The sequence below is a fragment of the Ceratotherium simum genome, chromosome 23 (assembly GCF_057802395.1).
Source record: "Ceratotherium simum simum isolate JZ-2026a chromosome 23, ASM5780239v1, whole genome shotgun sequence".
Lineage (NCBI taxonomy): Eukaryota > Metazoa > Chordata > Mammalia > Perissodactyla > Rhinocerotidae > Ceratotherium > Ceratotherium simum.
This window is the reverse complement of record NC_141922.1, coordinates 10,426,576-10,454,014: the sequence shown is the minus strand read 5'-3', so window position 1 is coordinate 10,454,014 and position 27,439 is coordinate 10,426,576. Positions and strand designations below refer to the sequence as shown.

Here is a 27,439-nt window from a genome sequence, read left to right as displayed (position 1 = left end):
CATCTTCCTGGTTGGCAGGTGGCCACCTTCTCACTGTGTATTCACATGGCAGAGGGAGAAAGGGTTCTGGTTTCCTCATCTTTTTATAAAGACACTAATCCCATCATGAGGACCCCACCCTCAGGACCTCATCTAAACCTAATCACCTCCCAAAGGTCCCACCACCAAATTCCATCACATTGGGGTTAGGGCTTAAACACAGAAATTTTAGGGGAACACAAACATTCAGTCCATAACGCCAAGGCTCATAGAAGGGGAGTGATTTCCCCACATCTACACAGTCAGGTGTTGGCAAAGTCAATGTAGTTCATTTTAAAATTTTCACATAATCGATTACAGTCATGCACCGCATAATGACGTTTCGGTCAACAATGGACTGCATATATGATGGTGGTCCCATAAGATTAGTACTATATAGCCTAGTGTGTAGTAGGATATACCATCTAGATTTGTGTAAGTACACTCTATGTTATTCGCACGATGAGATTGCTTAACGACGCATTTCTCAGAACATATCCCTGTCGTTAAGGGACACATGACTGTATTTAAATCAATGTGTGCAAAGTGTTATCTTAGGCCCTCTAAAGGCTATAAAGTGAATATGACCTGGCTCTTGCCCTCCCTGGCAAATGCTTTGGTAATCTCTCATAAGGTAGGTGCACCCTTTGATTAACCAACACATATTATGATGGTCTTGCTACTTACAAGGACTTTGGGACCTCAGGAAGTCCTTTTGCCTTCAAAGTGCCTTGAATTTACTTGAGGGGGTTAATTAAAGGGCTAATTGGAGAGCTGCTGAAGGAAGTTTGTAAGTTCAGCTTTGTGGCAGCTGGACTTAGAGCTGCAGAGTATGAGGCATAAACAGAATGGGGCTGACTCTGTGTCTTAAATTAAAATGCCTTATCACCAAATAGCCATACCAGCAGTTTGAAAGAACAACCAGACAGATTTAACACTGTTATTATCAAACCAGATGCTCCTTAACCAGCAGTGGCTAATATTACAGGTAATATTATGGCTGCTCGAGTCCAGTGAAATAACTCAGTTCATTCTTTGCAATGTTCAACATGGTCCAGACCTTTCAGGATAATGTTAAAATTAATCGGACTATTTTGATATTAGCCAAAGTTTAGGCTTTAGCAACAAGTGGGTTTTTAGAACATTGGGCGATAGGAATATCTGATGAGAACAGTAATGCCCTGGGCATTTTGTACAGCCTGGAGACCCCACTACTAGGATTCTCCATTAAAATGTCAAGTTATAGCAATAGGCTGAACCTCAAAGTCACCAGATAGATATTGACATGACTGTTACACAAGAAGTCTTATTTATTTTTTGAGATTCTCTATACCAATGGTCAGGTCTGCTGCATGGGGACACTCCTAGAATTTAGGTGCTTTAAGACTGAATTTGGTCCTTTTTGGAACCGATTTTTGGGGCCTGAGTTGCTGATACCAAAAGTGCTTAATAACTTTAGTAGCTAGTGTTACTCGCCTTGGCCTGAATGTTGGACAAAGCATTAGAACAAGGCTTAGAATATACGGGTTTTTTCATTGAATAACGACAGACTGTCTAGAGTAGACAACTGGGTGTACAAGGCAACCCACTGGGAAGCAAGTATTAGAACTTTCATCTGTATTTGGTATTTTATCTCTTCCTTTTAAATTCCTATTTTTTTTTTTTTTTGCAATTAAGTGCTAACAGCTGAAACATTTGGGAAAACAGTACCTAGTATATTATTATAGTGGTACATGTGCATGCTTTATAAATAAAGAAATACACATATTTTGGGGGTGCATGCTCGAACTCTTTTGTTGATAGGGGTATATTATCAAAAGGGTTTGGTGACTGTTGGTTCAGAGCCTTGATACTCAAAGTGCGGTTCAGCAGCATTAGTGTTACCTTGGGAACTTGTTAGAAATTCAGAATCTTGGACCCCACCTGCTGAGTCAAAATCTGCATTTCCACAATATCCCCAGGTGGATCCAGTGCTCCCTGAAGCTTGAGAAGGACTGACCTGGAGGACAGATCAGTTGTCTTGAATTCTGGGTCTGTCACGTACTACTCTGGGAGCTAGAGGAATGTGACTCCTCTCAGTCTTAGTTTCATCTGTGAAATCTGAGTTATGACAAGTAACTACCTCAAATGGACTGGTCTGAGAATTATAAAAGATAATAGATGTAAAGTGCCAGACCTGGTATACAGAAAGTAATTAATAAATAACTAGACTAATACAATTGGTAGTATGTAATGAAGTGACCAATAACTTCCTACACATATGCAAGGATGATGCCTCTGAGGGTACGAGGTCAGGTCCTGTCAGGTCCCATATCACTGTCTCTGGCCTGTTTCAAATTTTGCTTTTTTCATTTAATACACTTATGGACCACCCACTGTGTGCACTGTGCTGTGGGATGAGGAGACAGTTGTGAAAAAGGTGTGGTACATGCCCTTTAGGGGCAGAGAGGCCAGTGGGGGAAACTGACGTGACATTAGGTGAATAATAAACTGAAATAGTAGAACAGAAGTAGGAAGACATAAAATGCAATGGCAGATGCCCAGAGAGGGGGGTACTCACTGACTGGGGAACTGGGTAAAGATTTGCATGGCATCAGCTTCTGGGTCGTGATGGATATTTGTCCAGCCAAAAATGTGTGGCAGGCCCTTCCTGGCAGAGGAAATAGTATATGTCAAGTCAGGGAAGCTGTGAAAAGGTCTGCTTTGCTGGGAATGGGGTGGGGAAAAGATCAATGTGGTAGTTAGAGAGGGGACTTAGGAGGGAATAATGGAAGGAGAGGCTAATGGTAAATTGGGGCCAGATTTTAAAAGGCCTTCCGTGTCCAGTTACTGAATTTTCATTCTATTCTGGAAGAAATGGAGAGCAAGCATAGATCTTTAAATGTGAGTTTTTGCTTCAGGCATTCCAAATTGCTGGGATTGATAGAATAGAGTATTTGATCAAAAACATCCCCAGAAAGCAATGTCTTCACATCCCAGAAGTCAAGGGTTTCTGCTGTTCCTATGCTCTCACAAGAATCCACTGACCACATTCCTTGTTTAATTCACAATGTGATTGGTTGAAATAAATATGTCTAGGGTGGCTTTTGTTAGCAGTGACAATTTCGAGGACAACACGGGCCAGACACCGTGCCAGGCACTTCAGCTGCAACACCTCGTAGAATACTTACAAAATCCCTATAGGTGGATGCCCCAGTTATCCCCATTTCACAGATCACAAGCCTGAAACTCAAAAGAGCTAAGCACATTATCCAAAATCACATAGCTAATAAGTGTTCTAGCTGGCATTTGAACCCAGAGGTCTCTGAGAGCATGCTCTTTCCTCCTTACAAAAATAACTCTCTGCTAACCCACAATGCTTCCCTTCGAGTTTTGATATCCATTCATCCATCCACTCCCCAATCTATTCAACTATCCATCCATGCATCCATCCATGCATCCATCCATGCATGCATGCATGCATCCATCCATCCATCCATCCACCCATCCATCCATCCATCTGTCCATCCTTCCATTAGAGGCAGCTGGTCAAGATTGCTGGTTGCAGAGTTATAGTGACTAGACTGGAATTCTGAATCAACTAGTTGCTAGCTAGGAGCTTGTTTAAGATATGTGACTTCTCCATGCCTCAGTTTCTTATCTGAAACACATGGATAAGAATAATATCCTGTTGGGCTGTTGCATAGATTAAATTAGATTGTTTGTGTAGATGTGCTGAGTACAATGCCTGGCATGGAGTAAACGTTAGCTATTACTAATCTTACATGGTAGGTCCTCCATAAATGTTGAGTGAATGAAATTGTGGAGGCAAAGCAGAAAGAACATTCCAAGCTGTGAAAGGAGCTGGGGTGAAGGAAACGGCTGAGGCAGAAATGTGTGTGTGCATATGTGCATACTTCCAAGGGGTCCAAGGGAGCTATATGTGGTAGGTGAATCCATCTATGATGTCTTTATTCCTCTAGGTCCTGGCTCTTGTGAGGAAACGAAGCTTCGTGTCCTGCGGTTCATTAAAGAAACGGAAGAGATTGTCTTGGCTTCCAACAGTTCTTGGTTCCCTCTGGGAGAGAGTTTCTTAGTGGCCAAGGGAATCCAGCTGACCAGTGAGGAGCTCAGCCTTTCTTGGCTCTCTCCATCCCGGGAGACTTTCTTGGAGAAGTTTCTGAGTGGGAGCGATTATGCCATTCGTTTGGCAGCTCAGTCTAGTGAGTGTCATGCCCTTCCGGTTTCTGGTTCCATCCCTGTGGGGAAGCAAGAGCTCGAATTAGCTGCTCTTCTGTCACCTTCAAGTCTTCGTTGCCTTGATTTCCCCAGGCTGATGGGTTCCTGGGAGAGAAAAGGCAAAGTGGTTTCGTGATACTTTTCAAAGCTGGAATGATGCACACCTCTCCAAGATGCTCCCAAATCCTCTAGTAGAGCCACCTGGGGGCAGTTCTCCATGTTTTGTATTGCCGAGGGTGCCTGCAGGCCGCCATGGAGCCAAATATCTTGTTACAATGGGAGGAGCTCCAGCCCCAAATGCTCAGAGGCCCCTCATGGCCTGTTCCAAGCTTCCTTCCACTTCCAGGGATTCAGGAACACCCTGAAGGGGTAGAGGAGAGGGACCCTCACTACTGAGGAACTACTCGGTTTTAGGCATCTTCCACGTGTGATCTATCTAGCCCTGATAGAAACTCCAAAAAGCACGAATGTGTACCTGCATGTGACTGAGAAATACTCTTCAGAGAGCCCGCCGTGCCCTAATCCATAATAACAGCTAAACATTATGCGAAACTTACCCCAGCCAGGCTCTTTCTATGCTAAGTGGATTACCAGATCTTTGCACTGAATCCTCCAAAGATTCCATGAGAACGATGCTATAATCACCATCTGTGATTCCTTTCAAATGTGGAAACTGGGGTTAAGTCACACACCCAAGTTCACCCAATTAATAACTAGCAGAGTCTGGATGTGACACTGGCGGTCTGGCCCCTGCCCAGCTGGTCCCTGGTGTGGCTGGGCTTGGAGCCTAGATCCGTCTCATTCAGAGCCTCTGTTCTTCTTCCACCACCTGCAGCCTGCTGGAGCAGGAGGGTCCCAGGTCCCTCCCAATTCTCTCACTGACCCTACACCAACTTGGCAGGGACAAATGACTCCTGTATCTCCAAGCATCCCCGAGTCCCCCACCCCCTGACAGATTATCTCAGCTGGTTCCCTGTGCGGGTTCTCTGGGCTCAGGTCACAAAACAGCAAAGCAGTGTTCCACCAACAACATCTGTACCAAGACAAAGAGCGCCTACTCCACGGGCCGGGGCTCCCTGCTTTCCCATCTCTGCAATGTCTGCTGCTGTCTTGCCCTAAGCTCTCTGTTTTCTTTGTTCTCCTAGCTGCATGGGAGCATCTCCCATGGGCCAGCTCTGCTTCCTGACTCTCTCCCTCACCAGACGTCTCTTTTGGAGGACAGGGCACCACGTCTTAACTCATGTTTAAATCCCAGAGCCTGGCACAGTGCCTGACGGATGGTGGGAGCCCAGTAAGCTTTATCCTTCTTGTTTCTTTCCTCTCCTCTTTCTTTCTCTTCCATCCCCTCCCCTCACCCCAGACCCAGGCCCTTCTTTTCTCTGTTCCTCAGAGACTTGGAGACTTCTGCTTTGGGCAAGAAACCACTTGTTTTAAATTTTGTGCATGGACAGGATTTGCTGAAATCAAAGAGAGGAGTGTGGTTGACGGGGTTGATGCCCTTGTAGTGTGACCACATTGCTTAGGGAGGGAGAGATAGAGGAAGGGGCGAGGAAGCTCTTGGTGCCCTGGAGACTTATTTGTTGAATGGCTTGAGAGCATTTCCTCAGAAGCCGAGCTGAGGAAGTTCCTCTCCACCGAGCTGAGGCTCTGGTCTTGCACATCTGAGGCTGTGGGAAAGAGGAAGTGTCTCTAGAGAAGGAGTGGGTTGCTCATTTTCCTCGGAATCCCTCGAGATGAGAAGAGGCGTCTCCCCTGTTGCAGAGGAGAGGACGCTTCTCGTGTGTGGACCTCCAGGTCCTGGAGAGTCTGGGGATTGAAGGCCCAGGACAAAAAGAGATAGGGCCACAAAACATCTTTGGCCAACAGAACATGGTAGCAGTGTCCCAGGGCCTAATGAGGGTGCGGGAGGGCACGGGAGTACAGGTACACAGCTGTGCCTGACATGAGCTTGGTGCTTAAGCTCTTTTGATAAAAATATCACACTTACCCTGTTAGGTAAGTATTAGACCCATTCACAGATGGGGAAACTCAGGCCCAGAGAGGTTGGGCAACCTGCTCATGATCACACAGCCAAGAAGTGCAGTGCCAGGATTCAGGTCGAGGCTTATCAGACTACTGAGCCCTGTCCCCTGCACCAGGACACTTCAAACGGGGACTCTGGTCTCCTCAGAGGGTCTGACGGTGGGCTGGTGGTGTCCTGATGACTTCAAGCTCTGCCCTCGGGGAGCCATGAAGCCCGTCTCTGAAAAGTGGTGAGCTGGGAGATCTGCTCCAGTGTGAGGCAGGCCACTGCACACTGGACAGCCCCGGAGGTGGCCCTTCTCCTCTAGGATCCCCGGGAGGACCCTGTGGTTGTATCCCCTGCCCCACAACCCCACCGCCAGCACCTGTAGGAGTGGAGAGGATGGTGGAGGTAGGGCCTGAGAAAGGGCCTGGGAGACAGTTCATGGCTACCCAGAAGGAGGATGGTGCTGGGGGCAAATCAGACTTCACGGGGAGAGCTGGGAGACCCGGACCAACTGGTCATATGTCTTGACCACTACCCCTCACCCCTTCTTTCCACATGCATGCATTTATTAGTTTTTCTTTTTCATTCAACAAATACTTCTCGAGTGCCTACCATGAGGCAGCTTTGCTCTACATACACAGTGAACACAAATCCTTGCACCCAAGGGCTTCAGTGCTGGTGTGGAAGAGACAAACCTAAGCAAGATAAATAAGTACAGTCACTAGTATGTCCATGGTGGAGAAGGCCTTGAAGAAAGCCTGGCCGGGCGGGGGGATGCTGAGCTGAGGACAGGGTAGTCCTTTTGAGCAGGACGACCACTGTGTGAGTCACTTAGCCTCCTTCCTTGAGTCCATTTCCTTGCCTGGAGGTAAAAATTCAGCCTGCAGGGAGCTTCTGCGAAGATGAGATAAGATCCTGTGGGGAGCAAAGCTTCGAGGGAGTGAAGAACTAACCTGTAAGAGTTTGGTGGAAGACAAGAGGGTAGTTCACACAGATGACTTCTTGTGTCCAAGTCCAGTCCCTCCGCTCCCAGCTGTGAGCCCTGGGTCAGCGGTGTAACCCACCTGTGCCTCAGTTTCTCACCCATTAAATGGGACAATATTACCCCTCTTAGAGGGTCGTTGTGAGGAGTCAGTTGATTAAAGCATGGACTTGGGTCTTGCCCGGCACATAGGAGATGTGGGATAAATGCTGTCTATTATGACTGTTATCTCACGTGCCTGAAGACACTTCATTGACCTAATCGACTCTATGGAAAGTTACTGAGAGACGACAACAATGATTCCTTCAAACGCCAGCCTACATTTCCATTTTTAAAGGACGGTCTGGTGAGTGCCTACCCACTGCTCAAGGAGCCCCTGTCATGTTTTGCCTGGAAATGTTTGTCACATAAATAAAAGGCCTCCTTATGTTGGAACAGGGACCTGCTAGGTCATTCTCAGCGACAGAGCCCCCCTGCGGGGCTTTTCCAGGCTAGGCGCTCACGTCTCTGCTCCTCTCTCCTGACTCCAGCCTCTGACTTCTATCAGAGACGCCGCCTTTCCCTGGGCGACCCCGCACGGGCACCCGCCCTCCTGTGGTCCGGCCCCTACATGCCCCAGTGTGACGCGCTCGGAAGATGGGAACCCCTGCAGTGCCACGCCCGGACTGGTGAGGGGGACGGGCGCCCTTGGGGAGCTGAGGGACACCCCTTCTTTTCATTTAGAGGAATGGGCTGGACTCTAGGCCCGTTGTTGGTGGCTGGTGGCATATCCCTTAAGGTTCTCTGGGCTTTGGCCGCCTCATCTGTGCAATGGGAGCACTGACCTTCTACTAGCCTGACGGTCAAGTGGAAGATTGCTGGGGGACCGGAGTGCTAAGACCTGTGATGGTAGACAATGTTGGGCAAGGGACACAGGCAGGGGGATGGACGGGGGACCTTCCTGGCACCGCTATGAATGCAAAGAAGGAAAGCTGTTTGCGGGACACCCGGGGTCAAGTATCTCCATGAGCTGCCTGAACTTCCGACCCGTGGCTCTTTTCTAGGACTCTGCTGGTGTGTGGACGAGAAGGGGGGGTATGTCCCTGCCTCGCTGACTGCCCGCTCCCCGCAGATGCCCCAGTGTAAGTGAAGCCCGCAGACTCCCCCGCCTGACCCTGGGGAGGGCACTCTAGGCTGGTGGCGCCAGCTGTCATTACCCAACTGCTCAGAGGCTCCAAGGGTCAGCCCTCGAGTGCGCTCCAGACCAGTGAAGGGTCTGCCAGACCACATTTCCTACGTCCCCGGGCCTGGAAGCCCCTCACTGACCTAGGACCTTCCTAATCTGTGCTCCTAGTTTCCCAGGTGGACAGAGGCTGCTGAGAGCGGGGGAAAGAGCCCCGGTTCTCCCCCACACCTCCCACTACACCCGCCATCTGGGCAGCGTCATCCGCTTGTGCACTTTCAACAACCAGCTCACACCTGTTCTACAGCCCAGCCTCCCTGCCGAGGTTCTGACCCATGTAATCAGCCACCCCCTTTACATCTCAAAGATGGTACATCCCACGTGGGTCTTTGTCCCTGAACCTCAGCCTGCTCCTCCTTTGAGGTTCCGCTCTCTGTGCAGGCACCTCCATCCACCAGATGCACAGCCCTGACACCCGGGCCAGCCGGGGCTCCCTGCTCTCCCTCGGTGCCCACCACCAGTCTGTTAAGAGCCTTCTCTCTCTCCCACAGGCCCCACCCCCTGTGAGAAATCTCAAGCCAGTGGGCTGCTTTCCAGCTGGAAACAGGCCAGATCCCAAGGAGACCCATCTCCTGAAGACCTGTTCATCCCAACTTGCCTAGAGGTCAGACTCTGAAGGCCCAGGAGGGGTGCAAGGAGGGAAGCCAGAACTTTCTCCCACGGATTGAGGATGACTTTCCTAGTTTTCAATAAATTTGTTTCAGTTAAAATCTCACAGGGAATTCTAGGCCTGGAATTTTGTCCTAGCCCTGGCTACCCTGGCTGTGTGACCTTGGGCACTTTTCTTACCTTCTCTGTGCTCCAGTTTGCTTTATTTATCCTGAGATTGGGCCACATTTTCATCCTGCCTAGTGCTGGGGTTGTTTTAAGGCCCCAAGGAAATATAGTTCGTGAAAACTCTGAAAAATAATCTATACATATATAGTTGTTGCCATGCTTTTCCTAAAGTTGTCTTGGCCACGTTGTCATGGCCATCATGTCTGTTTCTTTTATTTTATTTATTTATTTTTTTCATTTTTTGCAGGGGAAGTTTCACCCTAAGCTAACATCTGTTCCCAATCTTCCTCCTTTTTTCTTCCTTCCCCCCACCAAAGCCCCAGCACATAGTTGTGTATAGTTGTAAGTTCTTCTGGTTCTTCTACGTGAGCCACCACCACAGCATGGCTACTGACAGACCAGTGGTGTGGTTCCGCATCTGGGAACTGAACCTGGGCCACCAAAGCAGAGTGAGCAGAACTTTAACCCCTAGGCCATCAGGGCTGGCTCTGCCCATCATATCTAGTTCTTAATACAAATGGGAGACCTCATAATACCCTCCCAGCTCCCTGGATGATTGCAATAATTCAGTGCAGCAGCTGACGTAAAAGCTCCTAGAGAAAGGATTCTTGCTGGAATCTTAACCACTTACTTGCCAAGTGATAGAAGTCTCTGTGCCTCAGTTTCCCCTCCCTAAAATAGGGATGAGAGGAACACCGCCATCTGCTCAGCTCAGCATCAAGAGGCTTTGTAAAAATCAGATGAAATCAGCAACGTAGAAGTTAGTGAACCTGTGAATCACTGAGTAAATGTCTCCTTATTATTATTCTTTATTATGATTATTGTTTGGTACTGTGAACATGGACCCCAATTCGACTGGGTTTTGTTGAGAAATTAGCCTACTTAGTCTCCTATCTTGGCTGACAGCCCCCTACTGCTGGTGTAGAAGTCTGCTCCATTGTCCCGGTTGCTGATGTTTGCCCATGGAGGAGAACCACAGCTCTGAGAGCAGGAGAAGTGAGTCAGAGCAGGTTCCAGAGGCCCTCTGACCATGTGGTTCCCAGCCTGGCTTCCATGGAGGACCCAGGTGCCAGGGTACAGAACCCAAAACTTCCACCGCCCAAACTGGATGGCTGTGCCTTTAACCCAACTCCTTAGCAAAAGTCAAGTTAATGGCTAGAATGCTCTCATTTTTTTTTTTTTTTGAGGAAGATCAGCCCTGAGCTAACATCTGTTGCCAATCCTCCTCTTTTTTTGCTGAGGAAGACTGGCCCTGGGCTAACATCTGTGCCCATCTTCATCTACTTTATATAGGATGCCGCCACAACATAGCTTGATAAGCGGTGCATCAGTCCGCACCTGGGATCCAAACCTGCGAACCCTAGGCTGCCAAAACGGAGCGGGCAAACTTAACTGCTATGCCACCGGGCCAGCCCCATGTTCTCACTTTTAAACTTTTATCCCATAAAACTTTCTCTGACCTTGCTTGGGTGTGAATCTCACCCGTATAGCCGACAAGCTGTGCGACCAGGGGCGCATCAACTGCTCTCTCTGGGCCTCTTTGCATAGAATGGGGACAGTAGAGTCCCTCCTTCCCAGGGACTGGATGACACTCCCGGGGTGGGGGTGATTAGCACAGGGTGGGCCTCATGGTCGTGTTCTCTGTAGATGCTGGTGTTGTTATTACTGTCATTTCTTGTCTGTGAACATAGCACCGCAGAGTATAAAATGAACAAGCAGCCAAGAAAACCTCCAGGAACACTGAGTGATGCCAGGAAGCGTGGGGCAGCTCCTTTCTCCGGCACCCCTGCCTGTTCGCATGGTTTTCTGGCGTAGGAGACATGACACTCTCTACCATCCAGAGTTCCTAGAAGGAACGGGCTCAAGGAGCCATCTGGTCCCACCTTCTTTTTTTTAGATGGGGAAATTGAGGCCCGGGGAGTTGAAGGGGCTTGCCCAGCGTTCCCCAGCTGGCCCGGGACAGGGGGAGAGAGGCCCCGGCAGACACAGGGTTTGGGTAGCTGCCTCGGAGACTGTCTTCTTTATTCTCTGTTACAGGTGTTACAGACTCCTGTTTCCTAGGGATGCTTGTTGAAAATCATTTCTGGAATGGGGGCGTTTGGTTCAGGAGAGCAGCTGGGCTTTGGGGCTGGATGGTTTAAGCCCCGGCTGCTCCCCACCTATGGGACGTCACTCTGTCACTTTCCCTCTCTGAGTGAGCCTCAGTCTCCCCACCCTGAAATGGGATAACCGTGGCCACTGCCTCCTAGGGTTGTTATAACCATCAATTCAAATAATGTGTGTCAAGGGTCTGGAACAGGAGAGCGCCCCCCCACCCCATGTCCCTCCATTTGGAGAAGCCATTTGGAAAGGACATTCTTGATATCTGTCCACTGACCTGTGGGCTGGAAAAGCATCTTCCCTGGGGTGACATGACTTCGGCTTTGTCTCAGACAGGAGAGTTTGCCAGGCTGCAGGCATCGGGAGCTGGCACCTGGTGTGTGGACCCAGCCTCAGGAGAGGACGTGCCGCCTGGCTCAAACAGCACTGCCCAGTGTGAGTGTCGACCCCCCCAGCGTCATCCCCCAACCCCTCCCCATGAGCACTGCATCTGGAGTCCCAAGAGCTGGCTTCATGTTCCAGAGCTGTGGAAGCCTCTGACCTCACTACACCTCAGTGTTCTCTTCTGTAAAATACGGGCAATACCAGCACTGGTCCCTGTGAAAGTGGGCACTGCTGCTTCCCCGGGGTGAGCAGCTGTGCAGCACTGATGCGCCAGCAGGTCCTCCCCTGGTCCTCAGCTTTCAGCCGGCCCTGCAGTCTGGTTTCCAGGGTGAAGTCGAGATGCTGTCCCTAAAGTGTAAATGTGCTGATGTCCCTCCTTTGCCTGAAAACCATCAACACCCCCGTGGTCCTCAGGGCCGGCCCGAGCTCCTGGCCACGGCTCACGGCCCCTGCACATCTGGCTCCTGTATCTTCCTTTGCTTCTCTTGTGCCTCCACCTCACAGGCTTCAGCATCTGGCTGTAATAAACTATAGTCAGACTTTTCAAGAAGGCAGATGCTCTCTTCCCCCTGGGCCTTCACGTGTTCTGGTTCCCCGCCCTCTCCCCACCCCCTACCTGGCTCATTCTTACTTAGACCACACATCAGCCCCTCCAGGAGTCTTCGGGGCTTCAGTCTTCCATAGCTGAGTTCAGTGCCTTCCTGTGGGCTCCTTCACTGCCCCGTACATCTCCTATTGTCGCCTTATCACTCTGAACTATAGTTGCTCACTTACTTTAAATCTCCTTTAAGACTCTAAGCTCCTTGAAGGCAGGTGGAGTGTGTGTGTGTGTGTGTGTGTGTGTGTGGTGCTTGTGCGTGGAGGAGAAGTACAGAGCTGAGCCAGGCCCAGTCTTTGCCCTGTCCTAGCTTAACACCCCAGTGGGGAGGCACCCCAGACCCTGCAGGTGGGTGGCGGTGGGTGGCAGCGGGTGATGGCGAGGGCTGTGGCAGCTATGTGGGCAAAGAATCCATGTGGCTTGCCTTTGTGTCCAGGCCCGAGCCTCTGTGAAGTGCTCCGGAGTGGGGTCCTTTCCAGGAGAGCCAGCCCAGGCTACACCCCAGCCTGCAGGATAGAGGACGCAGGCTTTTCCCCAGTGCAATGTGACCTGGCCCAGGGCAGCTGTTGGTGTGTCCTGGGCAGTGGAGAGGAGGTGCCCGGGACCCGCGTGGCTGGGAGCCAGCCGGCCTGTGAGAGTAAGTCGTCACCCCCTGGAGGGGCTCCCTGGGCTCGTGGGGGGGACCTGCCCATCTCTTCCTTCAAGCAGGCTGGAGGGACTCCAAAGGCCCTGGGACAGTGTAGGTGGGAGGAGAGACAGGGAAGAGCATGAGGGATGTGGTTGCAGTTGATTCCCATGATGTCAAAACTCGCGTCTGCTTCCTAAAAGTGCTCAGCCCTGGGGCTAAAATCAAGGAGAGCCTGTGCGGGCATCTCCAGAGAGGGCACCGCAGGAAGCTTGGGCACTGGCTTGTTGAGGGGTTCTGGGTCTGGTCTCCCCATCCTCGAGTGGGGAGGAGGACCCGACAGCAGGACCTCAGTGGGGGTGGATCCATCTCTGCTGGGAGCTCCAGGAAATTGTAGACGTGTTTATTTGTTTATTTTTATTTCTAGTTTAAAAAATTATTTGGGTATCAAATATTGAAATATATATCATACCAATATATATTAGAATATTGAAATACATTATTAAATATTAAAATACATTATTTAATTATCAATTACCTTTGATTTCTCCTATATACTCAAGTCACAGGACATTATAATCATTTTAACATTTATGTGAGAAAGTAGGTTGAACTATCTGTGAATTTTGTTTCAGGACAGTAAATAAAGACATTGCAAAATATCGATTATAAGTTGAGGTATTGGGTTGGTGGGGTTGAGAAATGTGCACTAAATGATTCTGATTTTAGTGCAGTCGGCTTTCTGTTGCTCTCCTTATTGTTCTATTTTTAAATTTTGCAGTTTCTAAGCCACATTTTGGAACTGCAGAGATGTTTAATTGGGTCTAGTGATTTACATACATAGAGGATTTTATTATATCTGCAAAGAGAAGAGGAAGCCTTCAAAGGAAGGGTGGGAAGGAAGAGTCACCTGCTCTCTTTGGGGGCTCTTTCCCCTTTTATCTGTTCCCTCTCTCGCCCCTAACCTGTGCTGTGCCTGTGGCTCTCACCGCACCCCTTCTCTCCAAAGCCCTGGGCAGTTCCCCTCTGTACAGGGTCTGCTTCCAGGCAGGACCCTGTCACGTCGTGCTCCTCTCTGTAGCTCTCGGCAGCTGCCACGTCAGGGAACATTGATGGATACTTGTGAGTGGAACTTCCTTCCCTGTGCTTCTGAGAAAGTTGAAGTGTTAGCCTTCAACATTCAATTTCTGGGGCATCTGAGAGGGGTCCACACTATCTGGGACCCAGGAATTAGAGTGACGTGTCTCCTCCAGAAACAGGTCTGGGAGCCCAGCTCTTTTAGGGTTTGGGAGACCCTATGTGGCTCGGCCCTGCGGGATTCCATGAACATAGCTCAGGTGTGAAGAGACTTAGCGGTTAAAAGCCACCTTTCACATCCCTTATCCCATTTTGGCCTCCCAATAACGCAGGTGAATAGATAGAATTGCCCTATCTTCCCATTTTACAGATGGCAAAACTGGGGCTCACAGAGGTTTGTTAATATGTCCAAAGTCATGCAGCTAGGAAGCAGAGCAGCCCGCGTTAACATGAGCCCCCAAAGGCTCTTCCTCCCGACTTACTGCAGAGTGGGTAGAGAAAGCTCAGATGTGGGGGCCAGCCAGCCAGACTTGAAGGTCAACTCTGCCACTCCTTTGCTGGGTGACCTTGGGCTAGTCCCCTAACCTCTCTGGACCTCTGTTTCCCAATCTGTGAAACTGGCATGGAGAATCGTAGCTATTTCTTAGAGTCATTGTTAGGATTAATTCAAATCGTCCCTATAAACTGCTTAGCCTGGTGGCTCAGAGCACAGCCTCTGGGGCCACGCCTGGCTCCCCACTTACTGCTGTAGAACTTAGAGCAGAAAAGTTAACTTCTCCATGCTTCAGAGTCCCCACCTGTGGGTTGAGGAGGCAACAGTCCTGCCTCTCAGGGTTGCTGTGAAGATGGAATCAGTTCACGGGGGTCCCTTGGGGCAGCCCTGACCCCCAAGGAATGAGCCACGTGCACAAGCTCCTGAGCGAGGGGGCTGGAGGCAGGAGCTGGTTTCTAGTCTGCTCACCAGCGTTGTGTCCCTGGGCAAGCCCTTAGTTCCTTCGAGACTCCATCTTCCTCATCTCTAAAGTGGCAATAATGATTCCCAGTGGGCACGACTTTGGCAGGATGCCATTACATTAAAGATGCCAAATACCCTCCCCAGTGCTAGCCACTGTGGTATTCAGCTAATTGTGGTCTCCACACGTCTTCCTCTTCCCCTCAGCCTCTCCTCCCCGACTGCGGAGGCCGGATGGGTCAAACCATAGCCGGGGAGTCAGTGCATTTCAGAGAAATTGGGGAAGAAGGCTGAAGGAAAGCAGGTCTGCTGGAGGCTGACACCAGCGAGAGAAGCGTCAGTGTCTCAGGGGACATTTGGGACCCAGGAGGAATCCCCTCCCGGCCGGGTCAAAGCACTCACTGGCCCTCATCCTACAAAGGCAGTGGAGACCAATGGGAAGAGCCACAGGATAGGGATCTATCCTGCAGGGTTAGAGGGGGACCCCGCATTTATCGAGGGTTCACCTTGTGCGCTAGGGGCTGCTCACAGTCTCCCTCATCGACACCTCGCCTTTTACACATATGTGCATGTACACCAAGCACACTGGTGGAGAACACAGATTCTGGGACCAGAAGGATGAGGCTCAAACCCTGGTTTTGCTACGTACTAGCTCTCTGGTCATAGGCAAGGTATTTACCCTCAGTGTGCCTCTGTGTTAGCATCTGTGAAATGGGGTAATGGGACCTACCCCATAGCATCATAGGGAGCATTAAATGAGTTGATATGGGTAAAGCTAACAGCATACCTGGCACATGCTAAGTGCCACATAGTTTAAAAACAGCTTTTTTTTTTTTTGCTGAGGAAGAGTCACCCTGAGCTAACATCTTTGCCATTCTTCCACTACTTTGTATGTGGGTCTCTGCCACAGCATGGCTGACGAGCGGTGTAGGTCCATGCCTGGGATCTGAACCCATGAACCTGGGCCACCAACGTGGAGTGCACCGAACCTAACCACTAGACCACGGGGCTGGCCCCTAAAAACAGTTTTTAAGTAAATGCTCTCACTTTAGAGATGTGGTATTGGAGGCTCGGATGGCAGAGGGTTTTCCCTGGCATCCCACTGGAAGGACCAGAGTCAGGTCAAGCTGGGGATCCTACCAAGTCCTCAGAGAAGCCCAGCTGACTTCCCAGGAAGTCATGAAGGACAGATGAATGAGCACTGGCTTGAGATACTGTGAGGAGGTGCAGGTTCCAGTCTCCTCTCTGCCCCGCATGAGTATGGAACTTGGCCTTGTCAGCTTCAGTGACCTGGGCTGCAAAATAGGGGCCTTGCTGACTGGTCTCTGAAGCCCCTTGCACGTCCCCAGCCCCTGGCCCCGGGCACACTCCGCATGTGAGAACTCACAGATCAGTGGTGCTCTGGCTTTCCCAGGCTGCCCAACACCTTCCCTCCAGTACCTGGACCACCTTGGTGGTAGGAAGTGCTGGGGGTCTTTATCCCCACCCTAGAAGTGGGACCAGAGGCTCAGAGACATGAGGGGCTGTGCACATCGATCCCTCAGTGTGGAGGGGTGGAGTGCTCCCCGGCCAGATGGGCTTTCCATGCGGCCCCAAGACCTAAGCAAAAGGAATAGGGCCGGGCCCTTGGAGACATCAACAGGCCCTTGTAACACCCAGTACTGAGGGCTCCGAAAAGGATATGCTGGTGGCCCCCCAGGAGCACAGAGGAAGGGTGCATTCCCATCTCTAAACAGCACCAGACTAGGGAGCAGCATGACCCTTCCCCTGCTGGGGTGGTGGTTAGATTCGAAGGACCTGTGCTCAAGTCCTGGCTCTGCCCCCCAAATCCTCAAACCTCAGTTTCTTCGTCTGTAAAATGGGGATTATAATACCAGGGCTGCCTACTTCATAGGGCTATTTTGAGTGAGATTCAATTAAATATTGATCATGACAGAATTTTAGAAATCCTAAAATTCATGGTAAATATCAGCTATTATTTCTGCTGGTTTACCTTTGTAGTACAACATATGCCATTTCATTGTTCTGAAAGCATTAATTCACACCCTGGAATTTCCAACCCAGGCAATAATGTATTACTCTTGTTGTTGTTGTTGTTAATAGCAATAATAATGACTAACATTTATTGAGCATTTCTTATGTGCCAGTAACTCTTCTAAGCTCTTTGCATGCCTAATTCATTTTGATTCCCACCATCCCCAGGAGGTAAGCATTATTGTTATCCTCGCCATTTTATAAGAAGAAGTTAATTAACTTGCTCTAGGGCGCTGACTAGTAAGTGATTGAGCCAGGATTCAAAGCCCAGCGGGCTGCCCCAGAGCCCCAGGCTGACTCTCACCCCCACACACAGCAGTTGGTAAGAGCCAACTCAATAAGCCCCCTGCAGATCGCAGTGCAAAATCCTAACCAGAAGCCATCAAGCCCAGGATGCACCCTGGAGATCAAAATGGGTCATTCTCCCTCTCTGAGGCCCCCAAGTACCCCTGAATCACATGCAGATTGCAGATTTTAAACAGAGACATATAGAGGCAGCAAGGCTACACTAACTAAACCTCAAGTTGGGTGTGAAATTGTCACACAGAGTGTGTCTGTTCTTTCTTTTGCTCATTCTCCCACTTATTTAACGTATTCGTGGAGCTTGTGTCCTGGGGTCAGTGTTGTGCCTGGGTGAACAGAGGAAAAGTGCCCTCTTTCCCACCGTGGCCTCACTCCAGAGGGGAGACCAGGGCGCGACTGAGTAGGGTCTGGAATAATTGATAACATGGAGGCCCGCACAGGCCTGAGAGCTTGGAGAGAGGAGACTAGGTCAGCCTAGGAGAACCATGGGAGTGGTTAGAAAGTTAAAGGTGCTGAGTGGATATCTGAGGGCCAAAAAAGGAATCTTCTAGGCAGATGAGCAGGCAGAGGGGAGGACACAGTGTGCAACCAGGGTATGTTCAGGGAACGACAGCTATACCTTGAGGCAAAGAGGGGCTGGAGGAGATGAGAGCAGAGAGGGGAAGGGAGGGTCAGCAAGCTCTCGGGGGAATTGAGAGCTGACTTCCAGCTTCGCTACAATTTCTTTGCTGGCAGTGGGGACTGAATTTGGACACGGGAGCACAAAGGCAGGCGATGAGGCCCAAATGCGGGAGCCTGGTGAGGAAGCCTCAATAGCAGTTCAGGAAAAGGATGACGAACATCTAAATGATGGAAGCGTAGCGGGACTGCAGAGAAGTGGAGAAGGTCTGAGCTGCAGCCTTCGCTGATGCTAGGGCAGAGGAGCTGGGACCGTCTAGGATGGCCGCCGTGTTTCTGGCTTGGGATGACTGGGTGGCTGGAGATGCCATTCCTTGAGCTTGGCTCACTGAATAGGAGCAGGGGTGGGCAGGAGATGCTGAGTTCTTGACATGTTGGCTTTGAGGTGGAGAAGACCAGTTGGTAATTGGATTTAGAGATGGGAAGAAACTCAAGAGGGTCTGAGCTGGAGATGAAGATACTAGAGTTATCCGTGCTCAGCCGTCTGTTAAAATGAGAGAGAATGGGCTTGTTCTAGAAGAGAGCAGAGAGGGAGGGGAGCAGGCCCAGGCCAGGGCCCAAGGAACCTGGCATAGCCGGGGGAAGGGAAGAGGAGGAGGGCCCAGTGTCACTGAGAAGGAGAAGCGAGAGGCAGAGTGCTCAGCCCCCCTTGTGCCGGGCAGATGCCCACAGCTGCCCCTCTCTCCCTCTCCTAGACCCGCAGTGCCCACTGCCATTCAACGTGTCGGAGGTGGCCAGTGGAGTGATCCTGTGTGAGCGAGCCTCAGGAGAGGCCACCGTCCAGCAGTGCCAGCTGCTGTGTCGCCAGGGCTACCGGAGCGCGTTCCGGCCGGGGCCGCTGGTATGCAGCCTCAAGAGGAGACTCTGGGTGTCACAGCCGCCCCAGCCCCAGGCCTGCCAGCGTGAGTGGCCTCGGGAATGTCTGCCAGGCTCCCCGCTCCCTCTCAGGGCTCAGGGCTCAGAGCACCTTTATTTTCCCCACCAAGTGTAGCATTTCCATGGGAAGCCAGGTGGCATCGAGAGCAGGAGAGAGGGCCCAATGGATCACCTTCTAGAAGGAGCAGATGTGCTTCACAGACCCCTTTGTGGCTTCTCTGGAGCCACCTGCTCCTCAGGAGAACTGCCATCACTTCGGGGTCTCCTGGGATGTCTGGGATGTAGGACTGTGTTCAGGAGGTAGGTGCTCCAATGGCCGTATTGCTTACTATGGTAAGCAGCTCGGAGCTGCTTGTCTGGGCTCTGAGAGTGACGCTGACTCACCAGCCTCTCTTGTGGGTCCATCTGGAGTTCCAGGGCCAATGTTTGGCAGAGCAGGGCCTGGACCCTGCTCCGGGGGCATCAGTTCTAACCGCTGTGGGCCTGTGCCCTATCTGAATATCAGCAGAGCTCCTTTCTCCCCACTGAACCCACTTCCACATGCACACACCCGTGAGGCAACACCGGGCTCTGACTGCATCTGCCTTGGCAAAGGCTGGCTTTGGTTACTCACAGCCGGGCAGGGCAGGGTGGACACTGGGGGCTGGCACTGGGTCCACCCAGGGCAGTGGGAGGGGCGTCTAGGAGAGAGAACCAGATCCTGAGACCAACTGTCACAAGGCTCCAGGTGGCTGGCACAGTGCCATAGGACAGTATTTGTTGCAAAGCATTCTGAGATAGAGAATGCTATCCAAAAAAAGTTCAAAATGTGATTTGGACAAATAAGTGGCCTGTCCCCCTGCCTATGGCAGAGTGGCCTAAGCTGAAACCAAGAGCAGGCCAGTCACAAATGGATGTAGAGCAAGGGACTTGGGAGAAGCGAGGCGTGGGTCTTAAGCTTCTGAAGTTGAATGTAGGGCTGCTGTGTACAATTGTTCATGTTGTGCACTGAACAACCTTAGAGTTTGCCTTTCACAGTCTATGGTGTCTACTCTGAACCAGAAAAACCATATGGAGTGGCCCTGTTTGAATGCAAGGTGGCAGGGAAGATTTTCCAAGAAGAATGTCCAGGACTCCCAAATGGAAAGCAGCCTGGTTTGGAGACTGAGACAGGACTGAACTTGCTGTGAGGGTGCTAAGTAATGCTAGGGAGTGTTTAGATTCTGAGGATGACCATGCAAGATGGCAGTGCTTGTGTGACCCAAGCTAGATGAAGAAGGGTTATTTTGGCAGAGGAGTAACCGAAGAAAGAAAAGAAAAGAAGGGCACAGTTCTGTAGCCATGTCTGCTGACTCCTGGTGCTTGCCCGCAGGGCCCCAGCTGTGGCAGACCCTCCAGACCCGAGCGCAGATCCAGCTCCAGCTCCCGCCCGGCCAGGTGTGCAGTGCCGACCCCGCGGGCTTGCTGCGGGTTCTCCAGGTCTTCATACTAGACGAGCTCACAGCCCGCGGCTTCTGCCAGATCCAGGTAGGTGGCCTTCCCCGCAAGTGCGAGCTTGGACGGAGCTCAGGGTCATCGTGTTGGAGAACCTCAGGGCTCAAATGAACCCACGCTCAACCCACGCTCATTTTACCAATGGGTAAACTGAGGCTCAGGATGAGAAATTAACTTGGCCAAGGCTAATTATGGAGCAGCAGAGGTGGAATCCGTACCCATTGCATCATTGGCCATTCTTCCTACAGAAAGATGTCAAACCAAACACGTGCTGAGTGCTTATTATGGGCCAGGCTCTGTGCATCCCTTGGCATGGGTTAGTTACTGCACTCCTCGTAGGGACCCCATCATTATTGCCATTTTGTAGATGAGAGGAGTGGAGACTAGAGAGTCAAATATGGCCAGAGTCACAGCTGGGAAATGGTATAGCCAGGCAGACTGATGTGAGGACAGAGCTGTGATCACCGTGTAGTGCTGCCACCACCATGGAGACAGAGCCTGGGAACGTGGGTCAAGGAGGCTGCAATGCCATGACTTACTCTCTCTGGTGCCAGATGTGTTCCTTAATGAACGTGTGAGAAGACATTATGGATCCTTCCTGGAAAAAAAAACAGTACATGCCAATTGGAAAGACATAGTGCCATGAATAATGACTATCTGAGCTTTTAGCTGTGTAATAGGCAAGGGCTTTGGTGATTCAAAGTCACAAGTATTCACAGAAGGATTCTTTAAAAGTCACTCAATTAAATAAGTCCTTGTTCTACTCAAAGTTTGCTAACTCATCAGAATAACTCATTTTTAGCACCTCATGCTAAGAATTTTGCAGATCACACATTTTCACAAAACCGAATACAGAGAGTATTGATTCTAAAACAAATAGAAACATATATTGCCACCTTTCATCCAAAGAAATGCACTTGACAACAATGCCAGCAATATCTATTAATGATTGAGCACTGGCTGTGTTCCTGGTGCCAAGCCTGAAGTTCTGCATTCCTTATCTCTAACTATCACAGCAGCCTAGGAAACTCATTTGGGTTTGCTGACTGGCACTTGTGGAAGTTAGGGTCCCGGCCTCTCACAGAAGCCAGGAGACAGGGGGCCTGTCTTCAGGTGTTGGTGACAAAGACAGTCAATTCTCTTAGCAGCCTTGGGTTTTCTCATGAAGGTGCTTTAAGGGGGCTGAGGTCACCTTAGGGATGTGGCCTTGAGCTGTTAGAAACTCTGTTGATGTTTTTTCAAGTCTTTATAGGCCAAGATTGAGGCTAGTAGAGAAAAGGGCTCAGAGGAGCCTAGCTAGAGTTTGGTCAAGGAGCGCATCTTTGTCAGGATCCAGCAGTGAACGACGTCAGCCCTCTGCCCTCAGGAACCCGCAGTTTAGGGGAGATGGCACTGAACAAATATGCATCAGGTAATGCCCAGAAGAGAAATAAGGCAGGTGGAGTGTTGGAGAGGGAAGGTGGCGAGATGGGGGTGATTTTAGACAGAATGGCCAGTGAAGCCCTCTCCAGGAGGTGGCATTTGAGGGGGCCTGAGTGAGGTGAAGTGGAGGGCCTTGTGAATATCTGGAAGAAATAAGAAGATCGGAGCACCTTCACTGGGAACGTGCTGGGTATGACCCATAAAATCAGGGAGGACCATGTGGGTGGGGCAGCAGAGAGGGAGCTATGGGAAGGAGCGTGCCCACCCTGCATGCCTTGATGGCTGTGCCTAGGGCAGTAGGTTTTAGTCTGCATGTGATGGAAAGCCACGGGGGACTGAGTTGAGAGACTGACACGATATGATGTGGGTTTTAAAGTTCACTCTAGCTGTTGTACGGAGAAGGGGTTTCCGGGGGCAAGGGTAGGAGTGGGGAGCAGGGGCAAGGGGGGCTGTGGGCTGTGGTGGTGGTGCAAAGCGTGAGAAGCAGAAGGACTTGTGACATATTGGGAAGGAAAAGCCCACAGCATGAGGTAGTAGATAATGCGTCACGGGGAAAGGGAACATCAAGGATGACTAAAGTTTCGGCTTGAGGGCTGGGTGAAGGCATGGTACTGCCATTTGCTGAGATGCGGAAGTTAAATCTCACGCAGCAAGAGGTGGAATGTTCCAGAATCCCCAGCCCCGAGAGCTGAGGACCATGCTGAAGGTGGATGGGTCAGAAGGTGGCCTGGGCAGGGCTTGGTGGTGGGGGCTTCCAGGAAAACATGTCTGGTGTGACTATGAGACAAAAAACCTCTAAGGTCAGGGGTGGGTCTTATTCTTCAGAAGTCGGAGATGATACAGATACACAGCTTTCAATCAGATGCATCTGGTTTCAACCTTGGCTCCACCCTTCCTACCAGCATGCCCTGGGCATTTACCAGCCTTGCTGAGCCTCACATCAATCATCTGTGAAATGGGACCAGTAGCACCTACCTTGGAGGGTTGGATTAAGTGAGATGACATGTGCATCCAAAGCCCTTGCTCTTACACTCTGCCTAGAGGTTAAGATATTAGGTTCTGGGGTTGGCAGGAGTTCGAATCCTGGCTCCACCATTTATTGGCTGTGTGATCCTTGGCAGTTCCTCAGCCTCTCTGAGGCTAATTCCCCATCTGTAATGTTGGGTAATGATAGTTCTGACTCTATAGATTTGTTTTGGAGACTAAACTAGCTAATTTGTTTAAAGCATTTCACGCAGGGCCTGACTAATGGAGAATATTAAAAACTTGTGCCGTGTTGTCTTCTAAGGATGCTAAGAGGCTGGCACACAGCAGGTTCTCATCCATGACACTACATGAGCACCCACATCCACTTACTCACCTTCATCCTGGGCGTAGCGCGGAGTGTGGCACATCGTCAGTGCTCGGTGCCAGTCTGTGCCATGACTGTCATGTTGAAATGACGTCCTGAAGCACAGGCCGGGTGTGCAGCCCAGGGCCTGCTTCACAGGGCACTGTCTGGATCCTGAAGAACGTGGGCGAGCTCTCTCCTGCTGAAGGCTGAGTGCCAGGGCCAAATCAACTCTGGATTGTGGATTGGTGACAGATGCCTTTACTTGCCCTTGCAAAACCTTCCGCTCAGGGGCTCAGAGCCCTCATTCACCTCTAGACACCCAAGCTTTTGATACACTAATGTCCCTTGGGTCTTGGTATAGACTCTCTTGGGATGTCACCATTTGAAAGAGCATGGTGTGAAGAGGGCAAGGTGAAGCTTGTGTTCAACCCCAGACCCATGTCCGGCACTGTCCATGGGCCAACCAGGCCACATCACTGTCCACCCCCTACCCTGCCCTCCAGGACCCTTGGGTCACAGACATTCAGTGGGCATTGACAGTGGCCACACTCACTTTGGAAGGAGAAACCAGGCTGTGTAGCCAAAATGAAGGAGCCGGTGGGGGCTTCTTCTAAGAAGGAGGGTCATGTCCTGCTGGATATACTTGTTGTGAGGACGTTTGCAGAGTCGGCTGAAGGTGTTTCACCAGCGAAATATGGTGCCGTGAGTTAGGAGCGTTTGGGCTTTTGACGCACAGAGCTTGGCTCTTCCTCCGCTTATGTTCCCTGAACCCAGAACCTCATTTCCCTCAGGTGGGGAAAAGGAGTTAATAGTGCCCCCAGTGTCAAAGGGAAAATAGAAGGGAGTAACATAAGCCAAGTTCTGGCACCTGGGGTGGGCTCAGCCCAGCTGGCTACCTGCTCCGTGTTCTTGCACTGAAGGCGCCTGTCTCCGTGTAGGTGAAGACTTTTGGGACACCGGTTTCCATTCCTGTTTGCAATGACTCCACAGTGCAGGTGGAGTGTCTGACCCCGGAGCGTTTAGGAGTGAACGTCACGTGGAAACTGCGGCTTGAGGATGTGCCACCGGCCTCTCTTCCTGATTTGCGTGACGTTGGTATGTTTCCCTGCACTGCTGTCTTGAGGAAGCTATGCAGCCTCTCTGAGTCTTAGTTTCCCTATTTGTCAGATGGACCTGCTGAAGCCCATCGTGCCGTCCCTGGCCTGTCGTACCTGGCCGGTGGGAGGAACTAATTATTAAGATGTATATAAAAATCAATAGAGTTCTGTTCAACAGCTTACTAGAGTTAAATAATGTTACGTGATTGTGCTTTTGTGAACACTTTTTAATGCTTCTCTTGATTTTCTGGGGACAGAGAGAGGAGACAGTTGTGAAGAAGGGAGAGTGGGGGATGGGGTGAGGGAGTCTCTATTGGCTTATAATTTATGTCCTGCCCACTTCCGATTGCAAAACTTCTCAAACCCCTTACACTATTTATACCCGTTAATATGCTGTTTTAAACCGGGCAGTTGTGATATGGATGATGCGAGAGAATAGAGAGATCTGAGGATGAAGAGCAGAGTGGATTTTATGACAATTACTATGAGCCAGAATAGGATAGGATATAAACCGTATATTTCTGACCAGAAGGTAGGAGCAACTCCACTTTCTCTCCTATCATCCAGCAACCAAACGCTCAGGGTCAGGACTGGCTGGAGCTTGACTTCTGTCTTATGAGGGGAAACTTCTGGAAAAAGTAGCCAGAGTATAACCCAGGGGACAGACTGCATCTCTGCCATCCTGCGGTCCTCCTGGCAATAATAACCCCATGGCATTATGAATGAGGGGTCCCTTTTCATGTTTCTCCAGACAGAGCTTGGGTGATTTGGGCTGTTTGAAGCTGCGAGAGGATGAGCTGTTTATTCCTGGCATCAGTGGCGATGATGGTGGTTTCAGGGCTTGGGCTGGCTTTACAGTAGCCCATTGTAGCGCGAATGTTCGCTGCGTGCTGGGATCCAACCCAGGTCCAGATGTGTGCTCATCTGGTTTCTTCCCAGGAAATATTTATCATTCGATAGCTAGAGGCCTCCCTGAGGTTTAGCTGAACACTGAGGCAGAGGCCACATGGCCTCCTGGAGGCTCTGCCTTCTCTTTGAGCAGCCCTGTCATACGCATTCTCCCTTATAATCCCCAACAACTGCAAGAGAGGCATTGCCAGCCCCATTTTGCAAATGGGGAAACTGAGGCTCAGAGATGGTGGCTTGCTAAAGCTTGAGACATTCGTGTATCTAGATAGTGCACCTTAGATTAGTGACTGAAGACATGATATCCTATGTCAATGGGGTCATATTGATGTCACAAAAATGACAGGAGCCAGAGACCTTGGGTAAAGTCTTAGTTGTGCTTCTGGCTCTTGTGTGAGCTTGGGCCAATCAGCCCCCTTCTCTGGCCTCAGTTTCTCCTCTGTAAAATGAGACACCAGATAATGCTTACATCTCCTTTTGGCATGAACATTCTAGGTGGTTCTGCCCCTTGATCTTCCCTTGCCTTTGCAGGGGACATCTGCAAGGTGACATTCCTGTTTCATCTTGTGTCTTACAGAGGAGGCCTTGGTGGGCAAGAATCTCATGGGGCGCTTTGCAGATCTGATCCAAAGTGGAGCGTTCCAGCTTCATCTGGATTCCAAGACGTTCTCTGTAGACACCTCCATCCGCTTCCTCCAAGGGGACAACTTTGCCACCTTTCCCAGGACATGGTTTGGATGCTTGGAAGGATTCTATCAAGTCTCGGCCACTAGCAACACCAGTCAGGACCCACTGGGGTGTGGTAGGTCCATCCCCCCTCCCTGGATTGCTGTTATTGTGTCATAAGAGGCTGCAGGAAAGGCCACCAGAGCTCCAGAAAGAGGTTACTCTGCACATACAAGTGGAGAATCACTCATTTATTTTATTTTTTTTATTGAGGTCATATTGAGGTTACATTTGTAACACTATGTAAATTGCAGGTGTACATCATTATATTTCAGCTTCTGTGTAGACTGCTTCGTGTTTACCACCAAAACCTAGTTGCCATCCGTCACCTTACACACGTGCCCCTTTATCCCTTTTGCCCTCCCCCCCGTTTAAACTTCTGGTAACCACCAATCTGTTCTCTGTATCTGTGTGTTTGTTTATCTTCCACATAGAATCATTCGTTTATTCATTCAACAAAAGTTGTTCAATCATCCACTATGCGTGGGCATATTGTCACCACCCATTAGGTAGCAGCTGAAACTAGAGGTGCAGATGATATGATAGAAGGAACAATCCTGAGGTTTGAAGTTTTCCTTCTTCTTTGTTCTCGACGAGCTTGGCCCCTGGGGCCTGGCCTGCGCTGTCTTTGTGGAGAAGGCTGATGTCTACCCTATGTGCTCCATGATATTTCTTAATCTGGTTATGACAATACATTACTCACCAGCATCCCCAAATGGCCCTTGATCAGCCCAGGACTTGACGACTCAGGGGAAGTGCTTCCTGGTGGTGGTTCACCGGGGCTGTTCTTGGCCTTACACATAAGTAGCTTTGGAAGTTGTTTTCGCTAGAATGCAGCTGCAAATTCCTTGAATGGAGGCTGTAAGCTCCTATTGCTACCATAACAAATCACCACAAACTTAGTATCTTAAAACAGCGAACATGTGTTATCTTAACAGTTCTGTAGCTTTGAGTTCTGACACGGGTCCTGCTGGGCCAAAGTCAAGGTACAGGCAGGGCTGCATTCCTACTGGAGGCCCTAGGTGGGATCTATTCTCTTGACGTTTCCAGCTTCTAGTAGTTGCCCACATTTCTTGGCTTGTGGCTTCCTTCCTTCATCTTGGAATCCAGCAATGTAGTAGCTCTCTGACCATTCTTCTGCAGTCCCAGCTCCCTCGGACTCTGCCTTTCATTTCTAAGGACGCTTGTGGTTACACATAGCTGGATAATCCAGGACACTCTCCTTATCTTAAGGTCAGTTGATTAGCGACCTTAATTCCATCTGCAGACTTCATTTCCCTTGGCCATGTAACCCAGCATATTTACAGGTTCCAGGGATTAGGACGAGCACATCTTTGGGGGCCACGGTTCTGTCTACTACCAAACCTTCCAGAGTCTCATGATGAGAGGCCTTCGTCCCACGTGGCATGAGACAGAGAGGCATTTTTCTTAAGCTGAAGAGAGAGAAGATGTTTCTTGATTATTTATTTTTCCATTATTTATATTGGTCGCAACAGGAAAGCTGCACGGTCTTTCCTTTTATGAAATCCATGCCAAGTTCTAAACTCCACTTTGGATTTAAGATGCAGTTAAATCTCAACACGGAAACTAGAAACACAACCACTTCCCGCTAATATTTATAGAGGATTTT

At 50.1% G+C, this 27,439-nt stretch overlaps 1 protein-coding gene across 2 annotated transcripts in view; it reads left to right on the top strand.

The window, feature by feature from the left end:
- TG (thyroglobulin) overlaps positions 1 to 27,439 on the top strand; it is a 262,905-nt gene that overhangs the window by 20,424 nt on the left and 215,042 nt on the right. The window contains exons 11-20 of one of the 2 annotated variants that reach the window (XM_087447432.1): positions 3,981 to 4,220; positions 7,757 to 7,894; positions 8,270 to 8,347; positions 8,940 to 9,052; positions 11,658 to 11,760; positions 12,744 to 12,944; positions 18,672 to 18,878; positions 20,204 to 20,358; positions 24,019 to 24,175; positions 25,661 to 25,885. In XM_087447432.1, the coding sequence (XP_087303558.1) occupies positions 3,981 to 4,220; positions 7,757 to 7,894; positions 8,270 to 8,347; positions 8,940 to 9,052; positions 11,658 to 11,760; positions 12,744 to 12,944; positions 18,672 to 18,878; positions 20,204 to 20,358; positions 24,019 to 24,175; positions 25,661 to 25,885 (1,617 nt within the window). The remainder of the gene's footprint in view (positions 1 to 3,980; positions 4,221 to 7,756; positions 7,895 to 8,269; positions 8,348 to 8,939; positions 9,053 to 11,657; positions 11,761 to 12,743; positions 12,945 to 18,671; positions 18,879 to 20,203; positions 20,359 to 24,018; positions 24,176 to 25,660; positions 25,886 to 27,439) is intronic. The other variant, XM_087447433.1, reaches the window with a different exon arrangement.